Source organism: Macrotis lagotis, chromosome 1, assembly GCF_037893015.1.
Source record: "Macrotis lagotis isolate mMagLag1 chromosome 1, bilby.v1.9.chrom.fasta, whole genome shotgun sequence".
In the NCBI taxonomy this organism is placed as follows: Eukaryota; Metazoa; Chordata; class Mammalia; order Peramelemorphia; family Peramelidae; genus Macrotis; species Macrotis lagotis.
The window spans coordinates 498,408,897-498,434,892 of record NC_133658.1 but is presented as its reverse complement, the minus strand read 5'-3'; the positions used below and the strand labels follow the sequence as shown (position 1 = coordinate 498,434,892).

Genomic DNA, 25,996 nt, shown 5'->3' with positions numbered 1-25,996 from the left:
AGGAAGAAATAAAAAGTATAAGAGATAAGATCAGACAATAAGAAGTTTTTTTTTTCTAAATTAAAGGGAATAGTCTTTGAACTTTGTTCAAACTCAGCAGTTCTTTATCTGAATACAGATGGTATTCTCCATTGCAGACAACCCAAAATTTTCCCTAATTGTTGCACTGATGGAATGAGCAAGTCCATCAAGGTTGATCATCACCCCCATGTTGCTGTTAGGGTGTACAGTGTTTTTCTGGTTCTGCTCATCTTACTCAGCATCAGTTCATGCAAATCCCTCCAGGCTTCCCTGAATTTCCATCCCTCCTAGTTTCTAATAGAACAATAGTGTTCTATGACATACATATACCACAGTTTGCTAAGCCATTCCCAATTGAAGGGCATTTACTTGATTTCCAATTCTTTGCTACCACAAACAGGGATGCTATGAATATTTTTGTACAAGTGATGTTTTTACCCTTTTTCATCATCTCTTCAGGGAACAGACCCAATAGTGGTATTGCTGGATCAAAGGGTATACACTTTTTTGTTGCCCTTTGGGCATAGTTCCAGACTATTCTCCAGAAACGTTGGATGAGTTCACAGCTCCACCAACAGTGTAATAGTGTCTCAAGATTTCCCATATCCCTTCCAACAATGATCGTTATCCTTTCTGGTCATATTGGCCAGTCTGAGAGGTATGAGGTGGTACCTCACAGAAGCTTTAATTTGCATTTCTTTAATGATAATTTAGAGCAATTTTTCATATGACTTTCTATTGCTTTGATCTCATCTGTAAATTGCCTTTGCATATCCTTTGACCACTTGTCAACTGAGTAATGGCTTTTTTTTTAAATATGACTCAGTTCTCTGTATATTTTAGAAATGAGTCCTTTGTCAGAATCATTAGTTGTATTGTTTCCCAATTTACTACATTTCTTTTGATCTTAGTTGCAGTGGTTTTATCTGTGATAAAGCCTTTTTTTTTTAATGTAATCAAAATTATCTAGTTTGGTTTTGGTGATATTCTCCAACTCTTCCTTAGTCATAAACTGTTCCCCTTTCCATAGATCTGACAGGTAGACTAGTCCTTGATCTTCTAATTTGCTTATAGTATTGTTTTTTATGTCTGTGTCCTGTAACCATTTGGATCTTCTCTTGGTAAAGGGTGTGAGGTGTTGGTCTAATCCAAGTTTCTTCCATACTAACTTCCAATTTTCCCAGCAGTTTTTATCAGAGTTTTTATCCCTGGACTCTGGGTTTAGCAAACAGCAGATTACTATAATCGTTCCCTACTATCGCACCTAGTCTATTCCACTGGTCCACCACTCTGTTTCTTAGCCAATACCAAACAGTTTTGATGACTGATGCTTTATAATATAATTTTAGATCAGGTAGGGTTAAGCCCCCTTATTTTTTACTTTTTTTCTTTAATCTCTGGAAATTCTTGACTTTTTATTCTCCATATGAATTTACTTACAACTTTTTCTAACTCATTAAAGTAATTTTTTAGGAATTTTGATTGGTAGGGCACTAAACAGGTAGCTTAGTTTTGGTAGAATTGTCATTTTTATTATATTAGCTCTACCTATCCATGAGCAGTTGATATTTTCCTAGTTATTTAAATCTGATTTAATTTGTGTGAGATGTGTTTTATAATGGTTTTCAAAAAGTTTCTGAGTCTGTCTTGCAAAGTAGACTCCCAGGTATTTTATATTGTCTGAGGTTACTTTGGGATTTTTCTTTCTAGCTCTTCCTGCTGTATCTTGCTAGACATATATAGAAAAGTTGAGGATTTATGAGGGTTTATTTTATATCCTGCAACATTGCTAAAATTGCTAATTGTTTCCAGTAGTTTTTTGGATGATTTCTTGGAATTCTTTAGGTAGACCATCATGTCATCTGCAAAGAGTGAGAGTTTTGTTTCTTCCTTCCCAATTCTAATTCCTTCAGTTTCTTTTTCTTCTTTCATTGCTGAAGCTAACATTTCTAATATGATATTGAATAGTAGTGGTGATAATGGGCATCCTTGTTTCACCCCTGATTTTGTTGGGAATGCCTCTAGCCTCTCCCCATTGAATATAATGTATGTTGATGGTTTCAGATAGATACTGCTAATTATTCTAAGGAACTCCATTTATTCCTACACTCTAGTGTTTTTAATAGGAGTGGCTGCTGTATTTTGTCAAAAACTTTTTCAGCATCTATTGATATGATCATATAATTTCTGATAGGTTTGTTGTTGATATAATTGATTATACTAACAGTTTTCCTAATATTGAACCAACCCTGTATTCCTGGGAGAAATCCTACTGATCAAGTCACTTTAACAAAAAAAATTTATCCTTATAGTTCAAGGCATTTTCCCTTAGATTCCTTAAGAAATACATCTTTAATTCTGGAGAGAATGGAGTAAGCTCAGGATGGACAAGAATAAAATAAAGCTTAATATGTTGAAGAGAGACATTCAACTCCATTCACTTCTATGACAGGCACTCAAGTTAGGCAGAAAGTAGAAGCTTCAAGCAGCCCTTAAAGAACAGGACAATGTAGTCAGTTATTTTTTAAAAACTGGAAAGTGACTGGAGAAGAGCCTGTGGTTCCAATTTTGTAAAAAAGGGAAAGTATGGAATCTAAACTATCAGTAGGCTTATTTTTTTTTCTTATAAAATTCTAGAACTGATATTAGAGGAGTTTTCTAATCTTAAAAAGGAAGCATTGAAAGAACCAACATTGCTTCAATTTGAATTCAATGTTGAATCTAGACTAGATTCATTTCCTTTTTTGACAATATTATGCAGTGTCATTAAGCTATATCAAGTGATCTGGATCAGTGGAAAAGATTCCTGCTAGTGCCAGAGACATCATAGGTCCCCTGGTGGCCTACGAAGTTCCATAGTATCCTCCAGCTTAGTCTTCCCATTGCTAACAGTGACCAGAGGTAGCGAGGTGGTGAAGTAGATAGAGGACTAGTAAGGTAAGATAGTAAGATAGAGGACTAAAAGGATGGGAGTTTGAATCCAGCCTCAGACACTTAGCCACTTAATTAGCTTTGTGATCTTGGGCAAGTTACTTATCCCGGATTACTTAAGGCATTAAAAAAAAGTCCTATCTACATGGAGTTGCATTTTCTGATTTGGTGGATATTGATTATTACTTGAATTACTCTACCCTAGTGACCAGATATTTTCATTTAAAAAACATGGTGGGTCCACATATTCTTAGGACTACTATATCCTTGTTGCATATCCTTACTTGTAGGGGCAAAGTAAACCTCCTTTTGCTAAATGATCAGTGAATTTTTAGATCCTAGTTTTTTGTTCCTTACAATTCCCCTCCCCACCAACAGGATCAGAAAGTGACTATTTCCTCCCTGGGTCTGGAGTCAGGAAGACCTGAGATCAAATGTAACCTCAGACACTGATTCTAGGCAAGTCACCAAACCCAGTTAACCTCAGTTTTATATGTAAAAAATGAGCTGGAGAAGGAAATGGCCAACTATTTCAGTATTTTTTGCCAAGAAAATCCCAAATGGGGGGGTCACAAAGAGTTGGACAAGACTGACTACAACAACAATGTTATTCTGTTATTCTCCTTAAATCTCTTCTCGCAGCCCTTATTTCCATTTATGTCCTTTTTTAAGGTTGAAGTATTTATACAATGTGTCGTGATCAATGCTCTTTTTTTCATTTTGGTTAAGATTGAGGTTCTGTGCTCATTCCTATTCTTTCTCTATGTTTCTATGCACTTTTCACAACCCAATCATAATAAATAGTAAATAGTCTCCTTCACTACATTAGTATGCTGTTTACTCCCCCTTCTCTTTTCTGATTTAAAAATCTCATAATGAGTTATTCCACAAAGCTCTTATTTTAGTATTATTTAATTTACTAGATGGACTTTGAAGACTGTAAGGTCTGAAAGATCGTTTTTATCCCCCTCCCATTCTTAGAATATTAGCACTGTATCTTCAAATAGTTCCATTAAAGGTCCTCTCCCCCATTCAGTTTTTTAAGGTTTTTAAGATTCGTTATTCTTGATTTTAAGATTATATCTTTTGCCTTTCAGAATATTGTATCCAAGGTGACTTATTTATAGTAAAAAAATTTCAGACTGCTCACTTTTTCCATCTTTTCATATAAGCCTTAGGTTTTTCCTGAAATAATCCTCATTTCTTATAGCATGAGGGTATTCCATTGCAATCATATACCAAAATTTGTTTAGTTATTCATCAATTAATGGGCATGCCCTTAGTTTCCAATTCTTTGCCACCACAAAAAAAGAGCTTCTAGAAATCTAATTTTTGTACATGTAGGCCCTTTTCCTTTTTCTTTGATATTTTTGGGATAAAGACTTAGTGGGAATCAAAGGGTAGTCATAGTTTTTTTAATCCTTTGCTCATAATTCCAAATGGTTGTTAAAGTTTAATACTGCATTAATGAACTAGTTTTGCCAATTCCCCTCTAGCATTTGACATTTTCCTTTCCTGTAATGTTAGCCAATCTGATAGGAATGAGGTGGTACTTAAGAGTTTTTTTTTTAATTTAAGGCAATGGGTTAACTGCCTTGCCCAAGGTCACACAGGTAGGCAATTATTACCTCAGATCCTCCTGACTCCAGGGTCAGAGCTCTGTCCACTGCGCCACCTAGCTGCCCCTAGAATTGTTTTAATTTATCTAGTCAGTTGTGATTTAGAGCATTTTTATGACTTGATAGTTTTGATTTCTTTTGAAAATTACCTCTTTATATCCTTTATATCTCATCTTTATATCTGTTTATTAATTGGGAAATTGCTCTTATTTTGATAAATATGGCTTGGTTACCTATTATTTGAGTGTGTGTGTGTGTGTGTGTGTGTGTGTGTGTCTGTGTCTGTGTCTGTCTGTCTATGTTCTTTATCAAAGAAACTTGCTATAAATTTCCCCTCCCCTCCAGGATTCCTGCTTTCTTTTAAATGTTACTGTATTCATTTTGTTTTCCAAAATACCCCTAATAGCTAGTCAGTTTTTGGGAAGGTGCAAATAAGTATACTTCTCTCTGTTACTGTTCAGTTTTCTCCAGATATCTATCTAATATGATCATCATAACTATGTAACCTATTATATCTAAATTTTCTAAAAATAAATTCATCTCTTTTACTTATTTCTTTTTTATTTTATGATTATCTTTAGTACTGAGAAGGGAAAATTGAGGTCTTCCACTAGTACAGTTTTACTGTAACTCACTTAACTTTTCCTTTAAGAATGTAGATACTATACCATTTCAAGCATATTTGTTTAGTATTGACATATTAACTTCATTATCAGTCATACCTGTTAGTAAAATATAGTTTCTTTATCTTTTAATTAGGTCTAGTTTTCTTTTGCTTTATCTGAGATCATGATTGCTAGTCCTTCCTTATTTACTTCAGCTGATGTAAAATAGATTTTGTTACAATTGTTTATTTTATTTCTGTGTATCTTTTTATTTCATGTCTGTTTCTTGTAAACAACATATTGTTGGATTTTGGTTTCTTATCCATTCTGTATCTTTCTATTTTATAAGTGAATTCATCCCATTCACATTCACAGTGCTGGTTATTAACTGTATATTTCCCTCCATCCTGTTTTCCTATTTATCTTTATCTCTTATTTTATCTTCTTCCCCTTCAGGTATCTATTTTGTTCCCTTAATCTGCTATTCCTCTTACCACCTACTCTTTCTCTTGCCCTCCAACTTTCCTGCTGAATAAGATATATTTCTATACACAGTTGAATTTGTGTGTATATACAGACACACACACACACACAGAGCATGGTTCAAGCATTGCCCCTCCCATTTCATTTTCCCCTTCACTGTCTGTAAAAGCTCTTCCTTGTACAACTCTTTTATTTGAAATAATTACTCCCATTCTTTTCCCTTCCCCTTTCTCCCAGTGCATCCCCCTTTTCCCCCTTCATTTTATTTTTTTAGATATGATTCCATCATATTCAACTCGCACTCATGTACTCTATGCATACTCCTTCTGTGACCAGAGCTGCTGCTCCTTTGTGACCACAAGCATTCCTGCTTACCATGAAAATGCAATCCAGAAGTGGGTTTGCAGATGGAGTTGCCAAACAATGACTGAGAGCTCCTGAAAGTGCTGCTGCTGCCGCCGCTGCTTTCACTGCCACTGCCACTGTAGCCCCCCCTCTAAGGCCTACAGCCAGTGTTGCTGCCATGTCAGCTCTTGACCAGCCCTCACCTTAGTGTCACAGACCTCTCCTATTTTCCATCCTCCTAAATTTTAGGGCTATTAAAATGTCTTGGCCTGAATGTTTTGTTGACCACACTGCTGTCAAATTCAATTTGCAGAGTTATTTTTAAGTAGTTTGGGAGGAATATTGGGAGAGCTCAACCATAAGGTTTCCTTTACACTTCCATCTTGACTTCCCCGATCTGCTGATTCTTAAATTATCTCTCCTTAACATGATTGTTAGGTCACTTGTTTTTGATCTTGGATATCTTATATTTTTTCCTATTTCCAGTGTTTTGACTTTGTTTTTAATATTTCTTGTCTCAAAGAATCATTGATTTCCTTTTGGACATTCTGTTATTTAAGCAGTCCATATCTTGAGTAAAGTTTTTTACTTAATCTCTTATATTGCTTCCTTAAAATTTCTCTCACATCTTTCATTTCTTGCTTCATTTCTTCTAAGTTATGGAATACTATTTTGCTATAAGAAATGTTGAGTAGGCAGATTTCAGAAAAACCTGGAAAGATTTACATCAACTAATGCTGAGTGAAGTGAGCAGAACCAGAAGAACATTGTACGGAGAAACAGCAACATTGTGTGATGATTAACTATGATAGACCTATCTCTTTTCCGTAATACAATGATCCAAGACAATCCAAAAGACTCATGATAAAAAAAAATACTAGCTAGAGAAAGAACCATGGAGTCTGAATGCAGATCAAAGCATACTATTTTCACTTTTTTCCATACTTTTTCCCTTTTGTTCTGTTTCTCCTTTCATAACATAACTATTGTGGAAATATGTTTAACATAATTGCACACATATAATCTATATCAGATTGTTTGCCATCTTGGGGAAGGGAGAGAGGAAAGGGGGAAAATTGATACTCAAAATCTTATAAAAAATGAATGTTGAAAATTATATATGTAATTGAATAAGAGAAAAATATTATTTACAAAAAATGTCATACCTTCCCAGCTTGTTACTGTTCCTTTAGGATAGTGGTTTCAAACTTTTTTGGATATGAAGACTGTTATGTTACATAAGTAAAAATTTCATAGACCCTCATATTAGTTGAAAGAAAATAACAATAAAGAATTGCTATGGATTTGTATTTTATTAAATATATAACATTTATGAACATTTGAAAAATAGTAATGTATATATGTTTCAGCCCAGTCAGTGAAGGAAAGAATAAGAGCCAGTAGAGTAAGGAATTAGTATGAGAGCTGCTTAAATCTAACTAGGACCAGTACTGCCCTCCCAAAACTACCTGAGGAAGTGAATGACACCAGTGAAAAGCAAATTCCCCAAAGTTGGAGGAAACTGAGGAGGCATTGCAGTCTGCACCTGGATGGTATACTCACCATTGAAGGGAGAGAAGTCAAAAAGGGGGTGACAGGAGATAGAAGGAAAAAAGGCTAGACCCCAAAATTTCAAAAGTCATAAAATGTAATTAAAAACAGTGCAAGCAAATCTATCAACAAGGAAGATTAGATTACCAAAGGAAGAAAAGATTATAAACTAAGTGAATCAATGACTGATAAAATACAGAACATAATGGAATCCCAAGACAGTATGAAACCATAAGATGGTTCAAAAAACAAATGAAACCCTCAAGGCAAGAAGTTAGAAGAGAACAAATGTCAGCCCTGATAATTAGTGGAAATAAATACCAATAAATAAATTGAATCCACAGTGGGGAGTCTTTTTCAAGAAGCAAAGGACAAAATAACAGATTTAGCTAAAAAAATATACTGAGTGAAAAACAATCTGAAAGAAGAGAAGCCAGAGGCATGGTAAATGATTGTAATTTACATAATGGTAAAAGATTACATAATCTCTCTATAAGGAAGAGCCACTGATTTTGAAAACATCCCAGGAAAAAACAACAAATCAAAATCCCTCAACAGTTTAATTCAGGAATTAATACAAGAAAACTTTCCCAAACTTCCAATTGAAAGAATCCGCAGATTGTCTCCAGAAAACAACACTTTTTGCCCTAAACTATAATTGCAATGTCAAAACAAAAAAAATTCAAGCAGCCAGGAGAGAGATCTGCATATATGAAAGAAAAATTTGAATAAAAACAATTTTGTACACACTTGAAATTCTACAAGGGATTTGAAATATTTCCAAAAAGTATATGAACTGAAGATACAACACAAAATGACAAGCCATGGAAACCTAAACCTCAACATGAATGGCCAAAGAAAAATGTTCTATAAAATATTTGAGGAACTCTTGCAAGCAACAAAATAAAACCAACAGTCTGACGTAAATAAGAGTATTTGATTTGCAAACAGCTAAACAGAAACAGAGAAGGGTAAGTAAATCAAGGAAAGAATAAATTACGAAACATGTTATTCTATCTCTAGATTATTTTTAAAAAAATAAAGTATAAAGAAAAACGGAATGAAAAATTGATGTAGTTTTTTTTTATCTTAAAGAAATGGGGGGGGAGCTAGGTGGCACAGTGGATAGAATATCAACCCTAGAGTCTGAAGGACCTGAGTTCAAATCCGACCTCAGACATTTAATAATTTACCTAGCTGTGTGATTTAGGGCAAGTCACTTAATCCCATTGTTTTGCAAAAAACAAAAATAGTAGGAGATATGATAAGAGAAAGTCCTGATGCTATGAATTAAAATCCATAATCTCCTACAAGTGAATCAATATATTTTTATTTCTTTTTTTTTAAGGTTTTTGCAAGGCAAATGGGGTTAAGTGGCTTGCCCAAGGCCACACGGCTAGGTAATTATTAAGTGTCTGAGGCCGGATTTGAACCCAGGTACTCCTGACTCCAAGGCCAGTGCTTTATCCACTACGCCACCTAGTCGCCCCTGTGAATCAATATATTTTGGGGAACAAAATTACAGAATAGGAGAGTGCATAAAAAAAGTAGATGGGCAATGGAGGACAAAAGGGTCATTTGTGATGTACTCTAATCAAGTCCAAAGGTAAACAAGGAAAGGAAGATAACTCCTACAGTCTGCCAGCCAGTCAGAAGAGAGGAAAGATAGGAAATGGGAAAGATAGCAAAAGAGGGTATTGAAATGAAGAACAAAAAGGGAAGGTTTCAAAACAAAGGTTTGGAGAAAGGATACCTCTGAAGTATACTCCCATTGTAGAAGATACTTATATTTCTAATCCTAATAGGATATAATTGGCTGGATTAAAAATAAATGACTTGCAGTCATGTTAATCCAAAAAAGCAAAAATAACAATGAAAAAATATAAAAAAGAAATAATGATATAAACAAAATGTCAGTAGTAAATATATGCTCAGATTTGTATAGACTCTGAATTCACAAGGGAAAAATTATTCGAATTATAAAAAGGACATAGATGATAGCACAATAATAAGAAGAAACTTTAGTATTCCTCTCTCAGTTAAAAAATATAGCAGAAAGTTTTTTTTTTTAAAGGGGAAATGGTAAGAAATTAGAGTAAAAAAGATTTATGACTTCTAAATGCAACCAATAAAGAATATGCATCTTCTTAGCACCATAGGACACTATTATAAAAACAAACAAATAATATCTTAGGACACAGAAATTACAAAGAAATGCAAAAAGGCAGAAACATTAATCACATCTTTTATAGACCATACTGCATTAAAAGTAATAGTCAAGTCAGGAAACACCAAAAAAAAAGGCACAGATCTAAATAGTGGGTCCAAGAATAAATCACAGACATAATTATAATTAAATGAAAGAAAATAATAATGAAGAAATAAGATGTTACAATTTCTGAGATGCAAGTAAAGTAGGCGTAGAGAAAATTTTATTAAATAACGTACTTTAAAATATAAAAAAGTTCAATTATTTGAAGACACATTTAAAAAATTTTACAAGTCAATAAACAGCAATAACTCTAAAGAGAAAACCTTTAAAATAGTAGACAAATAGTTTTTCTGACTAGCTGTTAACAAAAACTAAAAACTGGTTGTTTGAAAGAATAAAAAAAATTGATAAATTTAAAAGTCAGTTAAGGAAAAATAAATAAAATAAAGTTTAAAAATGACAAATATATAATGGTAACAGTCAGAAGAAATGAAAACAGAATCTATTATGCATAATTATATACCAAAAAAGCCAATAACACAAAAGAAATACATTATCTTAAGACTGATAAAATATCCTTATGTAATACCAAATAGAGTTCTTAAATAATCCAATCTCAGAAACAGAAATTGAAGTGCCATAATGGAACTTCTATTTTTTAGAAGCAAATTATACCAACTTTTGAAGATAAATTTATACCACAAGAATTCTCAAAATTTGTAACACTTTACCATATTCCTTTTTAGGAGAGAAATGTAATGATGATACTGAAGCAGGGAAAGATAAAACAGAGAATTATCAACTTATGATTAGTGAATATTCATTCCAGAATTTTAAATAAAACTATGGTTAAAAATACAATTTTCCCAAGAAATTATTCACTGTAACCAATTTGAATTTATGTAAAGAATACAAGTATAGTTCAATATTAGTAAAACAATCAAACTAATAATGTTAAAATAAACAAATATAAAATCCAAACCCCTATCTCAATAGTAGTAGAAAAAGATTTTGCAAATTATGCTTGTTCATACTAAAAACAAAGGATAAGCTTGGAGGAACATTTTTAATAAAAAAAAAACTCTTGAAAGACAAAAAAGCAAACGTGCAATGAGAAAACTTTAGAAGCTTTCCCATTAAATATAGAAGTAAACAAGGATTCATCATGTCTCCTTTATCTTTTAATATTGTTCTACAATTATTAAAAATATCAACAGGACAAGAGAAAGAAATTAAATTAATCAAAATAGTCAAAGAAGAGATAAAACTATACCTCTGTGCTGATGACTTAATGGTTTAATCTGAAAATCATAGGGAATCAGTAAATAAAAACTCATTTGCAAAGTTGCAAATAAATCCACCACAATTAACAGGAAATATGTATTATAATACCAAAACTTGGGAGTCAATAATCGAAAGGGAAATGCCACTAAAAATATAATTGAGGGCCTGTCTGATGACAATAGGACTTATGAACATGTAGAGATACAATCTCTATGAACATTGACAGATATTCTCTAACTGTACTACTCTAGATCATTAATTTATGTAGTAAAGAGGAGCCTTTTGATTGACTATAGAAGTGGAACTTAGGCGATTCAAAAAGCATCAGTTACACAGACTCTTGTCTCTCCCTTTCCTACCTGGCTGGAATTTATGAAAAGGAGACAAGTTATTGTAATTCCCCAAGAGGTGGCAAGACTTGTGGACTCATTCGCATCTGAAGCCAGTATGAAGCTGAAAAAAACATGGCCTTGCTGTGGCTTTGTTACTTTTGGGAAGGCAGATAGGTAGTTCATTGCATAGAACTGGACTGGAGTGAAAACGACTCATGTTTGAATTCTAATTCTGATTCTGGTCAAGTCACTTAATCTCTCATCATCAGTTTTCTTATCTGTAAAATGGGGATTGCACCTACCACAGAGGAATGATTTGTGTCAAGTACCTTGCAAACTTTGAGGAGATATCTAAATGCTAGTTATAATGATGATAATGTTAATAATGTCTATTTTTTCCTGTTTTTAGCTGAATGAGATTGAAAATGACTGATCTTATGAGATTCCTAAGGTCAGGAAAGACAGCCACTGAAAGTCCAAGAGCTGGACTTCAGGTTGGAAGTTGCTAGAATCCAGACAGTGTGGAACCAAGATAGAGTGATCTATCTGGGCTCATCTAGCAGTAATAAACCATCCTTGCAGTTATGTTATATTTGGAAGTAAACTTTATGGGATGAATACTATATATAAATAGCATTAAATCCTTTAAATAACAGGGAATAACGAACTCCATGATTTGGGGGAAATGATTGCAATTTTATTTTGCTATATATAGTTATAATAAATAACCCCTTGTAAAAGCTAATTTATATAATTGGTTAAATTCACTGACTTCCTATACTTTCCAGGATCAAAAACAAAATCCTGTTTGGTGTTCAAAAACTTTTATAACCTGGTCTCCACTTACCTTCTCTTTGAGCCACTGACATTGATCTTCTGTTTCATGAACAAGATACCCCATCTCTTGGCTCCAGGTCTTTTCTCTAGTTCTGTCCCCATGCCTGGAATGCTCTCCCTCTTCATATCTGCCTATGGCCTCACTTAAGTCCCAACTAAAATCCTACAAGACACCTTTCCCAACTCCCCTTAATTCTAGTGGCTTCCCTCTCTTAGAGATCTCCTATTTATCCTGTATAAGGCTTATTTGTATATATTTACTTGTTGTCTCCCCATTAGAGAGTGAGGGCCTTGACTGTCTCTTGCCTCTTTGGTATCCTGAGAACTTAGCACCATTTAACTAAATAAAATGGGACACTAATCTCTGGCAGCTAACAATACAAGGAACACACCTTGAGACAAGGACATTAGCTAAAATGCAAGTGCTTCTTGCCTTGCCTTGCCTTGCCTTGTCCTACTCTAATGTTACCTATAGAACCCTAGGAGGAATATTTGTCATACTTGCTTGGGAGGGAAAGTCCAGGTTCTTACTACAAAAATAAGTACAAAATACATAAAATATTTGGAAGTCTATAACAAAGCATTCCAAATACCTATATAGATTCTATTTTTAAATGTTCTTTCTAAAGGAAATAAGTAATAAATTAAATAGCTAGAATATATCCAGTGCTCATGGCTAGGCTAGGGTGTGGTAACAGAAAAAAAAATGACAATACTGATAAAGCTAATTTCCAGAATGAGTGTTCCACTAATCACATTACCAAAGGGGGGGGGTACTTTCTGGAGCTAGATTTTTAACAAAATTCAATTGGAGAAATAAAAACCTATAGTATAAAGAGGAAAAATAGAAAAAAGAATGCTGTTGCACATGCTGAGCTTAAATGATTTTATCAAGAAGAAATCATCAAGACATTTGGTAATAGTTTATAAGTAGAAAATTGACCAAGAAAAGTTTGGACAAAGAAGAATAAGAAACCATTGTTCTCAATAATCTAGGGTTCAAAAAAATCTGAAAATATACATTACTTAGAAACAATTCTTTATATGATAAGAACTGCTGGGAAAACTAGCAAGCAGTTTGGCGGAAATTAGATTTAGACCGACATCTATGGTCTATTGCACAACAAATTTATATATATATACATATATATATATGTATATATATACATATATATGTATATATATATATTTTTTTTTTTGCAAGGCAAATGGGGTTAAAGTGGCTTGCCCAAGGCCACACAGCTAGGTAATTATTAAGTGTCTGAGACTGGATTTGAACCCAGGTACTCCTGACTCTGGGGCTGGTGCTTTATCCACTGTGCTACCTAGCCACCCAACAAATTTATATCAATTGTTTGACCTGAATATTAATGATAATACTATAAATTTTTTGGAAGAAATATATATATACTTTTCTTAACTATAGGGTTGAATTCTCAACCAAATACGGGATAAAGATAATTATAGAAGATAAAACAAGTACAGAATTGCAAATTATTTATCCAGAAACAATTAATACATCTAGGATGAAAAAGAAAGTGATTAATAGGGAAAAGTATTTGAATCAAACAGGATAGGAATTTATGACCAAAACTCATTCTTCAATAGAGAAACCGATCAAAGGATAAGAAACAGTTCTCTAAAGAATTATTAACAATCTCATGAATATATCAAATCACTAACATTAAGAGAAATGCACATTAAAATAACCTTAGATTTTATCTCACACCCAATGCTTTTAACTATAACAAAAAGTAGGAATAATCAATGTGATTGGTGAAAGACAGGCAATGCAATATTGATGAAACTTTAAAATAATACAGCCAATGTGGAAAACAATTTGGAAATATGCAAAAAAAGGTGACTAAAATGTTCTTTAACCTAGAAATTCCACTGCTAGCCATCTACCAAAAGGAGGCCATTATCAAAAAATAAAACATTTAAAACAGCATTTTTGTGATCATAAATAATTGGAAAACTTGTTTGAGGAATGGATAAATATATGTTATAGAATATTTTGGAATGACGAAAATAATGATTATAAGAAACATGGAAAGACATGTGAACTGATATAAAACAAAGTAAGCAGAGCCTGGAAAGCAACATAACCAATGATTATAACAATGGAAAGAACAATAATCACACATGATGACATAATGATGTTAATCCTTCATTCTTAAAGAAGACCATGATATCGGGGAGGTGGTGCCATGACAAGCACAATGAATTGGATTTGAGTGAGGGCATGCTGTCCCAAGTCACCAGCCTCATTTTCTCCTCAGTGATATCTGGATCCAGTGGCCAGATATGAATTGAGGTGACTGGATGCAAGGCAATCAGAGTTAAATGACTTGCCCAAGGTCACACAGTGTGTCAAGAGTCTGAGGCTAGATTCAAACTCTTGTCCTTCTGATTCTAAGGCCAGTGCTCTATCCATTGTGCCAACTTGCTGCCCTTAATCACAATATAATCAAAACTGAATATTGTGAAATTAAAAAATCAGAATGACCACAAAGAAGAGATAAGAGGGGATACTGTTCCTCTGCTATTTTACAAAATTTTGAGTCCTTAAGTGTGGAATTTAAAAAAAATTTATTGTCTGGTTTTGATGAAATTTTTTCATCTTTCTTCATAGAAAAATTTTTATAAAAGATGGCTCTATCTGGGAGGAAGGATATATGGGGGAAGTGTAGGTGATGTTAAAACAAAATATATCAATAAGAATCTTTTAAAAATACATATATGTATGTCATTCATTTAATCAAAAAATTATGTTTTCTTTATTATACCAAATTATTTAAATAAGATGAATTCTTTATTATAACTCTATTACTCTTGTAGGTTTCTCAAACATAGGAGGGGGAAATAACATTTGTAGAAGCTATTTTTCCTCATTATAACACTTGACTTCTCAAAATAAATGTGTCGTGAAGAATAGAATTTTTCGTTATTAAGATGTACATTTTAAAACAATAATAATGAAAGTATTATTTGTAACATATTTTGCCCTAGTTATCTGCCTTCCTTGCGTAGTTCCAAATTTCTAGCTCAATGTGTTAAAAGGAATAGAAAAAAAGAGGAATTGTCATTGTCATCATTGTTGATTTAGCTGACATTTATATGGCATTTTAAGTTTCATAAAGTACCTTACAAATATTATCTCGATCTTTACAACAACCTATTGAGATCAATAATGCAGATGTTATTCTACTCAAATTGAGAGATATCAAGACTGGGGATCAAAAAGACTTGCCCATAGTTGGTCAACCAGGTAAGTGCCAGAATTGGGATTTTAACTAGGGATACCCGGAGACCTGTTGTGAGCAATGCTATCCACATCCAGATGAAGACAAACAAAACAAAGCAAAACAAAACAAAAACAAACTACAGAATCTGAATGAACACTATGTTCACTTTAAAAAAAAATTTCTTATGTTTTTTCCTTCCTATCTCATGGTTTTCTTTCTTTTCCCTTAGCTCTAACTTCTTTTTTGTATTTTTAATTTATATTTATTTTATTTTTATACAAATGATTTTTAAAAATTTCTCATACAGAAAATGACTAATCTGTAGACATGTTAAACACATATATGTACAATGTTCACCATACTGTTTGCCACTGAGGGGAGGGGGGTAGGAAGGAAGAGTGGAGGAAAATTATGTAACTTATAAATATGTATATGCATGTAGATGAATGTTAAAAATCTTTCATAATATGTAATTGGAAACTCGGTATATATCCCAACAGTTATCTTTTCAGCTTCAAGCCATATGAAGGGTATCATACACAAGATGCATTCTTATTTTCCTGAACGTTATTTTTTGTTATGAAGTAGAGAAACAGAAACAAAATGTATGGACTTTATGCAAATGTACTTCTATTTGAATTCCCTCATTTAGATGAACAAGGTTTGTCTTGGGAGAGAAAAACAGTATCTTGTCAATTATTTGTTCAAATAAGTTCTTTATTTCAGAGTGTTTTTATGAACCCCCCCCCAATTTGGTGCCTACAAAGAAGGAATATTAGACTGATATTTTCTTATGCTGTAGTGTACACTGTCCTAAAGCGTAAGCTAGTTAAGTGTTTTCTTTCAGAAATAGTGTAGCTGTGAGTAGATGTCTAAGCTGCCATATAAGATAGAAATACTAGAAAGAAATATAGAAATGCATTCATACAAGGTCATTGTGATACTCATAACTAACAAATAAGACATAAGAATCCCAAACAAAAAAAAAGAAAAATTCATTATGTTAAGTACTTAAGATTATTCTTTTAAAATGTTATATTTCATACACTATAGAAGTCATGATAAAATTTTAACCAAAATTATCTTTCTGATTTCACTATGTACCTTTTGTTAAATGTAAGACAGAGCACAGTTTTTTAAAATATCATTTTTAATAATTTGTTTAACAAACAGTGGGCTGCGTATATCTCAAAGTTAGAAGTCTTCTAAATTACAAAGGACTTTGTGTGCTTGAAATCCTAAGGGTAGAAAAAAGCAATTTTAATTAATTATATCACTTAATTTAGCAAATATATAGTTACTAGCTATGCAAACAACTTGTTTAAAATTTGTATTTTTTTTTAAAGTAAAAAGACCAAAAAAGACAACTAGGTGGTACAGTAGATGGAATGTTGGAAATTGAGTCAGAAGATATAAATTCAACCAGTCTCAAATTTTAATAGATGTGGAATTTTAGGGCAAATCATTAATCTCTGCCTGACTCAGTTTCCTCATATGTAAAATAGGGAAAAGAAAACACCTAACTCCCAGAATTGTTGAAAGGATAAATGAGATAATATTTGTGAAGCATTATGTAAAACTTAAAGTGCTATGTAAATTCTAGCTAGTATTATTACAAGATATTATCATTCAACTAAAATGTATTGTTGCATTTTTCATATTTTATTACAAAAAAGTATTCATGAGTCAAGAAATTCTAAAACAAGTAGAACAGACTTGCAAATAGTGTCATGGGAATAATCTACTTAAGTAATCCTCCATTATCTGTTCCCCTTCTTTTGTCTTATCAGTTAAAGATGTCTGCATAAACTTATTTTAATCTGCCCTCAAATATAAGAGTTGAAAGGTATTGTAGTGGCCACTTAGCACAACCCCTGATTGCCTAATTGCATGATATCTTTGGGAAAAGATTCTTCATATCAGTGTGAACATGATAATTATTTGCATATTTGAAGATAGTTATCATGCTCCCCTTTATAATTATATCATTTTGTTCACTCTCCTTTATATGCATTCCTTCTTAAAAATGGTCTTTTAAAATGTTACACCTAAACTGAATAGCAAACAATCAAAACATCTCAGAGTAGTGGAACCATTACTTCCTTCATTTTAGAGATTATGTATGTCTTTTCTTTTTTCTTTTTTTGTAAGGCAAGGGGGTTAAGTGACTTGCCAAAGGTCACACAGCTAGGTAATTATTAAGTGTCTGAGACTGAATTTGAACTCAAATCCCCCTGACTCTAGGGCTATTGCTCTAACCCCTGAGCAACCTAGCAGCCCCTATGTATGTCTTTTAAAAAACAATCTGGTATCATTAACCTACCCTGAGATCTCATTAATCTTTCTGCCAGACATGTTATAATGAGCTTACAGTAAACTAAAATTCCTAAATCTTTCACCACATGAGTTTCTGTCTAGTAACTCCATTCTACACTTGAATCGAATTTCTTAAATGAGATAAAGGAATTTATATTATTTCTAATAAATTCCAATATTAAATTCATCAAGTAATGGAGCCAGAGGTTCTTGGTTCAAATCCCTTCTCAGTCATTTATTATCTATGTGACTTTGGGAATTCTCTTTAGCCTCTTAGTGTTGTTTCCTTATCTATAAAAAGAAGAAATTGTACCTAAAGAATTCTTAAATGCCTTCTAGCTCTAAAGCTATGATCTTACTATCCTCTGAGGATACTGTCCTTCATAACATATCAGAATCCTGGAGAGGTCCCATCTCTCTGCCTCAACTTGCTTCTTGGGGATCACTATATCACTGCCTTAAATTCTTAAAAAGCTCCATAGTGGAGCCCTCTATCTGAAGGAAAACAAAGAAAAAAAAAGAAAACTTTCCAGCAACTTCCCACACTTCCCTCAAGCACCACATTTCCTTCTTCTTGGTACTTTGTGCTTTGAGAAGCACATTTCTGAACTTGCAACAGGCATTACTGAGCTATTAGACTAGAGTCTGATAAAGCTTTATTAAAGGAACTTTATCTTTAGTTTAGTTAATGGTAGAATAGTATAATTTTATTCTGCAAGACCTTATTCTCTTTATCCATCCTTTCTTTTAAATTGATTTTATTTGCTTCCATGTGTTCAAATATTATCTATCTGCTAATGACTCCTAAATTTACAAATTGAGACTTAATCTTTCTCTTAAATTACAATTCCTTATGACCGATTGCCTACTACGCATTTCCACCTGTCCCTCAAGCATTTCAATTCCACAGAATTCATGATACTTCCTCTAAAACCTATCTGTCCCTCAAATTCCCAACTTCTATTGAAGGTATCACCATTCTGTTCAGTCACCCAGGTCTCCATTATAGTGATGATTGTTAATTCCCTTTCACTTAGTCCCATTTCCAATCAGTTGCCAAATCTTGTCAATTGAATTTCCATAATGTCTCTTGCATCCTCTCTCTACTCAAACAACCTCTGTCCTAACTGAAACTCTCTTTCTTTTCTACTGCTATAGAATCTTATTTAAACTCCCGTCTTATAATTTCTTCCTTCTTCAATCAATCCTTCACAATGCAGTCAAACTGATAAAATTGTAGATCTGACCATATCACTCTTCTACTGAAGAATCTTCAGTGACTCCCTATTACCTCTCAGAAAGTTGGCATTTAATGCTCCATTTGTCCTGGCTAGGACAGTTCTAGTGATGCACAGTTGCAGTTACACTATTACTTTTATCTCTTGAAATTCCTTTGTATATACTTTATATACTTTGAGGCAGGTGCAATGGCTAGACAGCAAGAGCTGGAGACAGGAAGAACTGTGTTCAAATGTTTTCTCGGATACTTATTAACTGTGTGAAGAAGTTATTTCCTCTCTATTTGGCTTACTTTTCTCGACTGTGAAGTGGGGATAATAATAGTACCTACCTCAAAAGGTTGTTATGAGAATCAAATGAGAGAATATTTTACGCAGTGCTTATTATGTAATATGTGCTTTATTCATGTTTATTCCCTTTCCCCTTATATTTGCATATTTGTGTTTTATCCTAAGGACTATTTCATTTTTGTTATTGTCTCTCCACCACTTTACACTTTCTAGGCAATTAACTATGACTTTCTGAATAATCATAAAAGACACTTGGTTGCATTTGGGACTATTTTGTCTAGGTTCTGTCTATTAGAGAAAGATGGTCTGTACTGTGAATAGAAGGTCACATTGGGATTTAAAAGTATATATTAAGCACATCTGGCTTTGTCAAGTATTTTGGTAAGTGCTAGAGCTACAACTATAAAACTGCAGATTGTCCCTATCCTCAAAGAGGTTACATTCTAAAAGGGGAAGACATTAGACATAAATGAGTAGTGATCAAGAATAGGTGTGTTGGCCCAGAAAATAAGAGGATTAATGAGTGAGACTATGTGAAAACAATATTTCTGGAAGCCAGTATCATAGCTGATCTGATTGTGATTGTTCAAGAAGAGAGTACAAAAGAACAGAAGGATAAAAACTATCAGGTTGGTGATACTGTTGAAAAAATGGACTAGGAATAGAAAATGAAGTGTGGCTAGTGTCCACTTGAAATTGTGGGCTAAGTGAAGAATATGTAATTTTCTTAATGAAGAATTTATATCCTGAGATATGTTTTATTTAGATCCAAATGGGTCCTATTAAATTCATTATTGTTAGGATATTGGAGACTAGTAGTGAAAATTAGATGTAAATTTTTAAGATTTTGTTTGAGGATGTTTTCAAGTCGTTGTCTTCTTCTGTGTTTGTGTTTTGAACTTTCCTGAAAACATAGTAGTTCTTTATGGCCAATATTTTTTGGAGGGTTCATCCTTGTTTGTTTTGGTTTCTCAATACTTCTTGACCTTAAACTTTATGTTAATGATGGGTTCTACTCACTTCTGGGAGATGGTGGAATGATGCATGCCCTGAGCATCTGTCCTTTCATGACCTTTGGCTGCTTTCACAACTCAGTCTGGAAGTCTGAAGGTTTTTGGTATTTCTAAAGTAGTATGACCTTAGGAAAGATCTGCTTACTATCCTTTTTTCCCCTAAGCTTGGCTAGTTCCTGACCAAGGTTTGGTTTTGTTGGCTTTTGTATGAATGTGTTTAAATCATCTGGGAAGTTCTGTAGGTTCAGACCAACTCCCCTTTGGTCTTTTGTCATAGTTATTACACTGTGGGCTTATAAACTGGGTTAAAAGATAATACTAATTTGCCATTTTGCTTCTGGCTCAGTCACCCAGTTATGTTTCAGAAATTTGTTCCATGTTTTGTATTCATCTAGGACCCACCCTTGTTTATGACTGCTTCTCTGTATTCTAGATTTGTATCCCATAACAGTAATGGATAACAGATTTGCCATCTGATACTGATTCCAGAAAAGTATAATCCATCTATGGAAGTTAGCTTAACCTAAATGATTCTCAATAACTATACTTGCCTTACAAACTTCCTGTTCTTTCCCCTCTTGAGAGCACAACTCTTCCTTTTGGGGGTCAGGACCAATGGAGGAATTTTGTCTATACGTCTCACTGCATACTGTTGTTTGTGGGACATGTCAGTATCCATCAGAGATATAATCTGCTAAATAACCAGTTTGGAGGTATTACAAATGTAGAAAAGCTTTATGTATGGAAAGAGTCCATGTGTAGTGAGGGCTGTTCACCAACTTATAGCATTCAAGTATTATTGTTAAGACTCAAAAGGAGGATGAATGGACATTTCTAGTATTTTATCTCCTCACCCTTCTTCAAGAGAAACTTTAATTCCTTCCAGGAGGAAAACTAAGAAGTTGGAGCTGGAGGCCACTCTGCGATTCCTTAGAGAGAGAGGGTTATCTTTCTAGAATAATATTTATCTGTTCCCTAAAATATGGAGCAACTAGGGGATATGGTCAAATTCAATCTAACTTCTGATCTCTATTTCTCATTATTGAGAGAAAGGAGCACCCAGGTTTTATATCCAAGGGTTTACTCTTTTCTCACCAAATACCATTTTTACAATAAACACATATAATAAATAGCAAAGAAATCCATTAGCTCCATTGTTATTTGTAGCAAAACAGAAATCATAGGTCTATATAAGAGAATATATATAACAGACAATGCAGTCTCATTGGGAGTAAGATAATTTACCAGGAGAATCCTTGATCTCATCCAGAGGGAAAATTCTCACAATTTCAGCATGGTGGGAGCAGAGACATGATAAACTTTTTTTAGCTTGTTAGCTCCTTTCATTCTCCAGAAGCACCAGAATCAACTCAGAGCTGGAGGATGGTCCAAAAGAAGACTGACAAAGACTGAAGCTCTCCTGCTCTCACCATTTCCATCTGCCCTTTATGTAGAAAAGGGCCTTCATCTCCATCAATGAGAAGAGAATATTATACCATGGGTTTTTGGAAAGAAGTTGCATAAGAATATCAGTTTTGAGAGTAGTTCCATTGACAAGATTTCGGAGTAGTTTTACTATTTTGTTTTGAGTATAGGGCTGCATGATCTCTTTAACCAAGGACAAAATATAACTACTCTTGCCCCCAACTAGACTCTGTGACATTTGAAGGATCTACCTATTCCAGGCAGCTTTCAACTTCTCTTCAACTGGTAAAAGAGCACTAGTTCTCAGGGCAAGAGACTTGATCCTTCATCATCCTGACTGCCCAGAAGTCATGTCTAAATCAATAGTATCACAGGAAGGGGAAGGGTTCTCCCATCCACTGGTTTCCTAAGATATAGTCTCCAGAAAGACTTACCTAGAATGGATTATTTTGGATGTAGTTCTAGTTGATTCTTTCTACCTCTTCCTTATTCCTTCCCCTATGTAGCAATCTTAGTTTCAAGTTGCTGGAGAAATAGCTCAGATCCCCTTCAATTGGGAATGGTTTCAATAACTCCTTCCCATGGAAGGTTTGAAGGACCAAGGAGTGGTATTGTTGGGAGTTATTTTATTTTCTAATAGCTCAGGAAAGATAAATATATATAAAATATATTCATATATAATATAGATATAAATATATAATAACTATGATGGATATATATTTACTTGGAAAAGAAGAATTCCTTAGGGGAGTTGGTAGTAATTCTGAGTTCCTATATGAAACAGTCCATATTTTGCATCTATGCATCTGTCCTTTCATGACCTTTGGCTGCTTTCACAATTTAGTTGGTAAGCCTGTTTTGTTTTGCCAGTTGAAGAGAAATTGAAAGCTTCCTGGATTAGGTAGATCCTTCAAATATCACAAAGAGTCTAGTTGGGGGCAAGAATAGCTCTTTTTGTCCTTGGTTAAAGAGATCATGCAGCCTTATACTCAAAACAAAATAGTATAACTACTCCGAAATCTTGTCAATGGAACTACTCTCAAAACTGATATTCTTATGCAACTTCTTTCCAAAAACCCATGGTATAATATTCTCTTCTCATTGATGGAGATGAAGGCCCTTTTCTACATAAAGGGCAGAGTGGAAATGGCGAGAGCAGGAGAGCTCCAGTCTTTGTCCATCTTTTTTGTGGAAGAAGAGAGTAGCCACCCTAAGAAACCTTTAAAGTGGCAAAAATCTGGTATTCTCCCTCAGTGGAGCATTTAGGGAGGAAGTCTGGTTTGAAGGGTCAGGGAAAACTGAGTGAGAGATGACATAGGAAGAGCCTTGGTATCAATTTAAGATTCCAAGACAGATTTCATACAAGAAGCTTATGATCTCTTAGCCATTTAGCCATATATAACCCTATGAGCTTGAGGTTTTCTGGTACGGTTCCTATTCATCAGCACTGCCTTACATCAGGAGAAGCATTTGTGATTGAACTGATGGTGCTATTTTCTGTACTATATCACTGATATTCTTGGAACTGCTCTAAATCATTGATTTACTGTCACCACCTTGCATCAGGAGATGCTTAATAAATTGTAAAGATACAGCATTATCTACTACGTGTGCTGGATTTTTTAGGTTTAAGATTTGGTTCTTCATAGTGGAGGAGGGAAAGTCTAGGATTTCTTTTGTCATTCTTCATATTTTTTCCTTTTTTTCTATATGGTAACTCTTAGATTGGGAGGAGGTATGGTCATAACTTTTTTTTCTTTTTCTTTTCCCCTGGAAGGGGAGAATTTCCCAGTAAAGGTTCTGTAAACATTCAAATGATGAAGAGCACTGTGCTAAGTGCTAAGAATACAAAGACAAAAATGAAATATTCCTTGTCCTCAAGGACCTTAAAATTTCCTGGGGAATGACTTTTTAGTTGAATTGAAGAAAACTAAAAGAATCTTGATCTATTTTAAGAGATGATTATTGTCTTTGGCAAGATCAGTAATAATCCTGCTATATCTGTCCTGGTCTGATCAAATATGGAATAATATATTTTGTTCTACATTTTAGGGTGGATATTGATAAAGTAAAGATTGTTCAATAAAGATGGTGAATGACCTTGAGGTCATACCCTTTTTATATTGGTTAAAGGGACTACATATTTTTAATCTGAAGAAAATTCTTATGGAAAAATACAATATTCATCTTCAAATATTTGAAAGGTTGTTACATGAGAGAGAAATTAGACTCTACTCAATGAGGAAAAAGGATGAATAAAATATAGAATCATTAAGCCTGGATCCAAAACAAATTTATATTATGTTATATTATCAATTGAACCTTTTAATGGTGCTAGGCAATCTTTCCACATGTCCCTAATCAACTCACTATTTCACCTTCCACTTTTGGCTCTTCCAAATCTTTTCATCCCTCCTCAAACTACCCATGGCTTTTCTTCTCATCTCCTCAGCTGAGAACTTTGTATCATATTTTAAAGAAAAAAGCTGAGGACAATTGCCACAAGTTTCTTCTTTATTTCATATCATTCAGGTGCCTCTTCTAACATTTCTTCCTTCATCCCTGTTCTAAATAAAGAGGTGGCTCTACTTCTTATCAAGGCAAATTCCTCTACCTGCACAAGTGATCTTATTGCTTTCTATCTCTTCCATTAGATTGTCCTCTCTGTCATTCCCCCTCCACTCCATTCTCCTTGTCTGTTGGCTGCCTTCTTACTGTCTACAGTTAAACCTATGTCTCTGCTATCCTAAAAAAAAGCAAAACACTCTCAAAAAACCTTTACCTGATATTTTCATCCCCATTGGTTATTGTTCTATATTTCTTGTACTTTTTGTAGAGAAACTCTTAGAGAGGACCATCTATAACAGATGCCTCTACTTACTCTCCTCTCAGTTTTTTATCTTTAAAAAATTATAATTTTTTTCAAAAGAGGATTTTTTATTTTTTCTTCAGTTCCAAATTTTCTCTCTTTCATATCTTCCCCATTCAACGAAAAGGCAAATAAACAAAATATGTATAGTCATGTAAAACAAATTTCCATATGTTTCCTCTCCATGCCACCAAAAAAATGAAGCAAGAAAAGAGAAAGAAAAATTATGCTTGAATCAATTTGATAAGTCTATCAGCTCTCTATCTGGGAGTGGATATCATGTTTCATCATGAGTCTTTTGCAATTGTGTGTCATTTTATGGATCAATTACTAAGTTTTTCAAAGTTGGTTATTTTTATGATATTTTTCAATATTGTACAACATTGTAGATTGTTTTTCTAGTTCTGCTCACTTTGCTTTGGTTTTTACAAGTCTTCCCAGGTTTTCTCTCATTTTCTTCTTAACACCTTACAATCTGATTTTTGACTTCATCATTCCACTGCAATTGCTTTCTCCAAAGTTACCAATGATACTTTAATTAACAAATTCAATGATTTTTTTTTATCAATTCTCATTCTTGACTTCTCAGCAGCTTTTGACCTTGTTGATCATTCTCTTCTCCTTGATATTTTCTTCTCCCTAGGTTTTTAGAACTACTCTTTCCTAGTTCTCCTCCTGCCTGATTCATCTCCTTTCAGAGATTTCTTTGCTAGATCCTCATCTGGATCATGCTTTTTAAAATTTTCTTTATAAATTTAAGACAATGGGGTTAAGTGACTTGCCCGAGGTCACACAGCTAGGTAATTATTAAGTGTTTGAGACCAAATCTGAACCCAGGTCCTCTTAACTCCAGGGCTGGTGTTCTATCCACTTTACCACCTAGCTGCCCCCTAGGTCATGTTTTCTAGTTATATGTCTAGCAAGTCCTAAATCCTTTTTTCTTCCCTTCTATACAAATTCACTGCCAATGATTATCAAATCTATCTATCCTATCCTAATCTCCTTGCTGACCTATTTTACATCTCCAATTGCCTTTCAAACATCTCAAATGAGATGTTCAGTAGACATCTTAAGATCACTATGTTAGAAACTGATTATAAAACTCATTAAATTTTCCTCTAACCCCTTCTCCCCATGTTGAGGGTGTCACCATCTTCCCAGTCTCTCAGGCTCTCAATTTAAGGAGTCATCTTCAATTTCTTATTATCACTTATCCCTTATATCCAATCTATTGGTAAAATCAGTTGACTTAACCTTTGCAATACATCTTGAATAGAACCTCTTCTCTTTTCTGACATAGTCACTACCTTGGTGCAAGTCATTATCATGCCAGGACTATTAAAATAACCTGCTGTTAGATCTGTTTACCTCAAATC

General features: G+C 33.8%; 1 protein-coding gene across 7 annotated transcripts in view; it reads right to left on the bottom strand.

Annotated features, from left to right (window-relative positions):
• Window positions 1-25,996, bottom strand: part of JAM2 (junctional adhesion molecule 2) — a 127,324-nt gene that overhangs the window by 7,821 nt on the left and 93,507 nt on the right. For 2 of the 7 annotated variants that reach the window (XM_074213928.1, XM_074213930.1), the window contains one exon: window positions 10,352-16,706. The exons of 2 other annotated variants lie outside the window; for them this stretch is intronic. In XM_074213928.1, the coding sequence (XP_074070029.1) occupies window positions 16,674-16,706 (33 nt within the window). In that variant the 3' untranslated portion in view covers window positions 10,352-16,673. 3 more of the 7 variants (XM_074213926.1, XM_074213927.1, XM_074213931.1) reach the window with 3 other exon arrangements.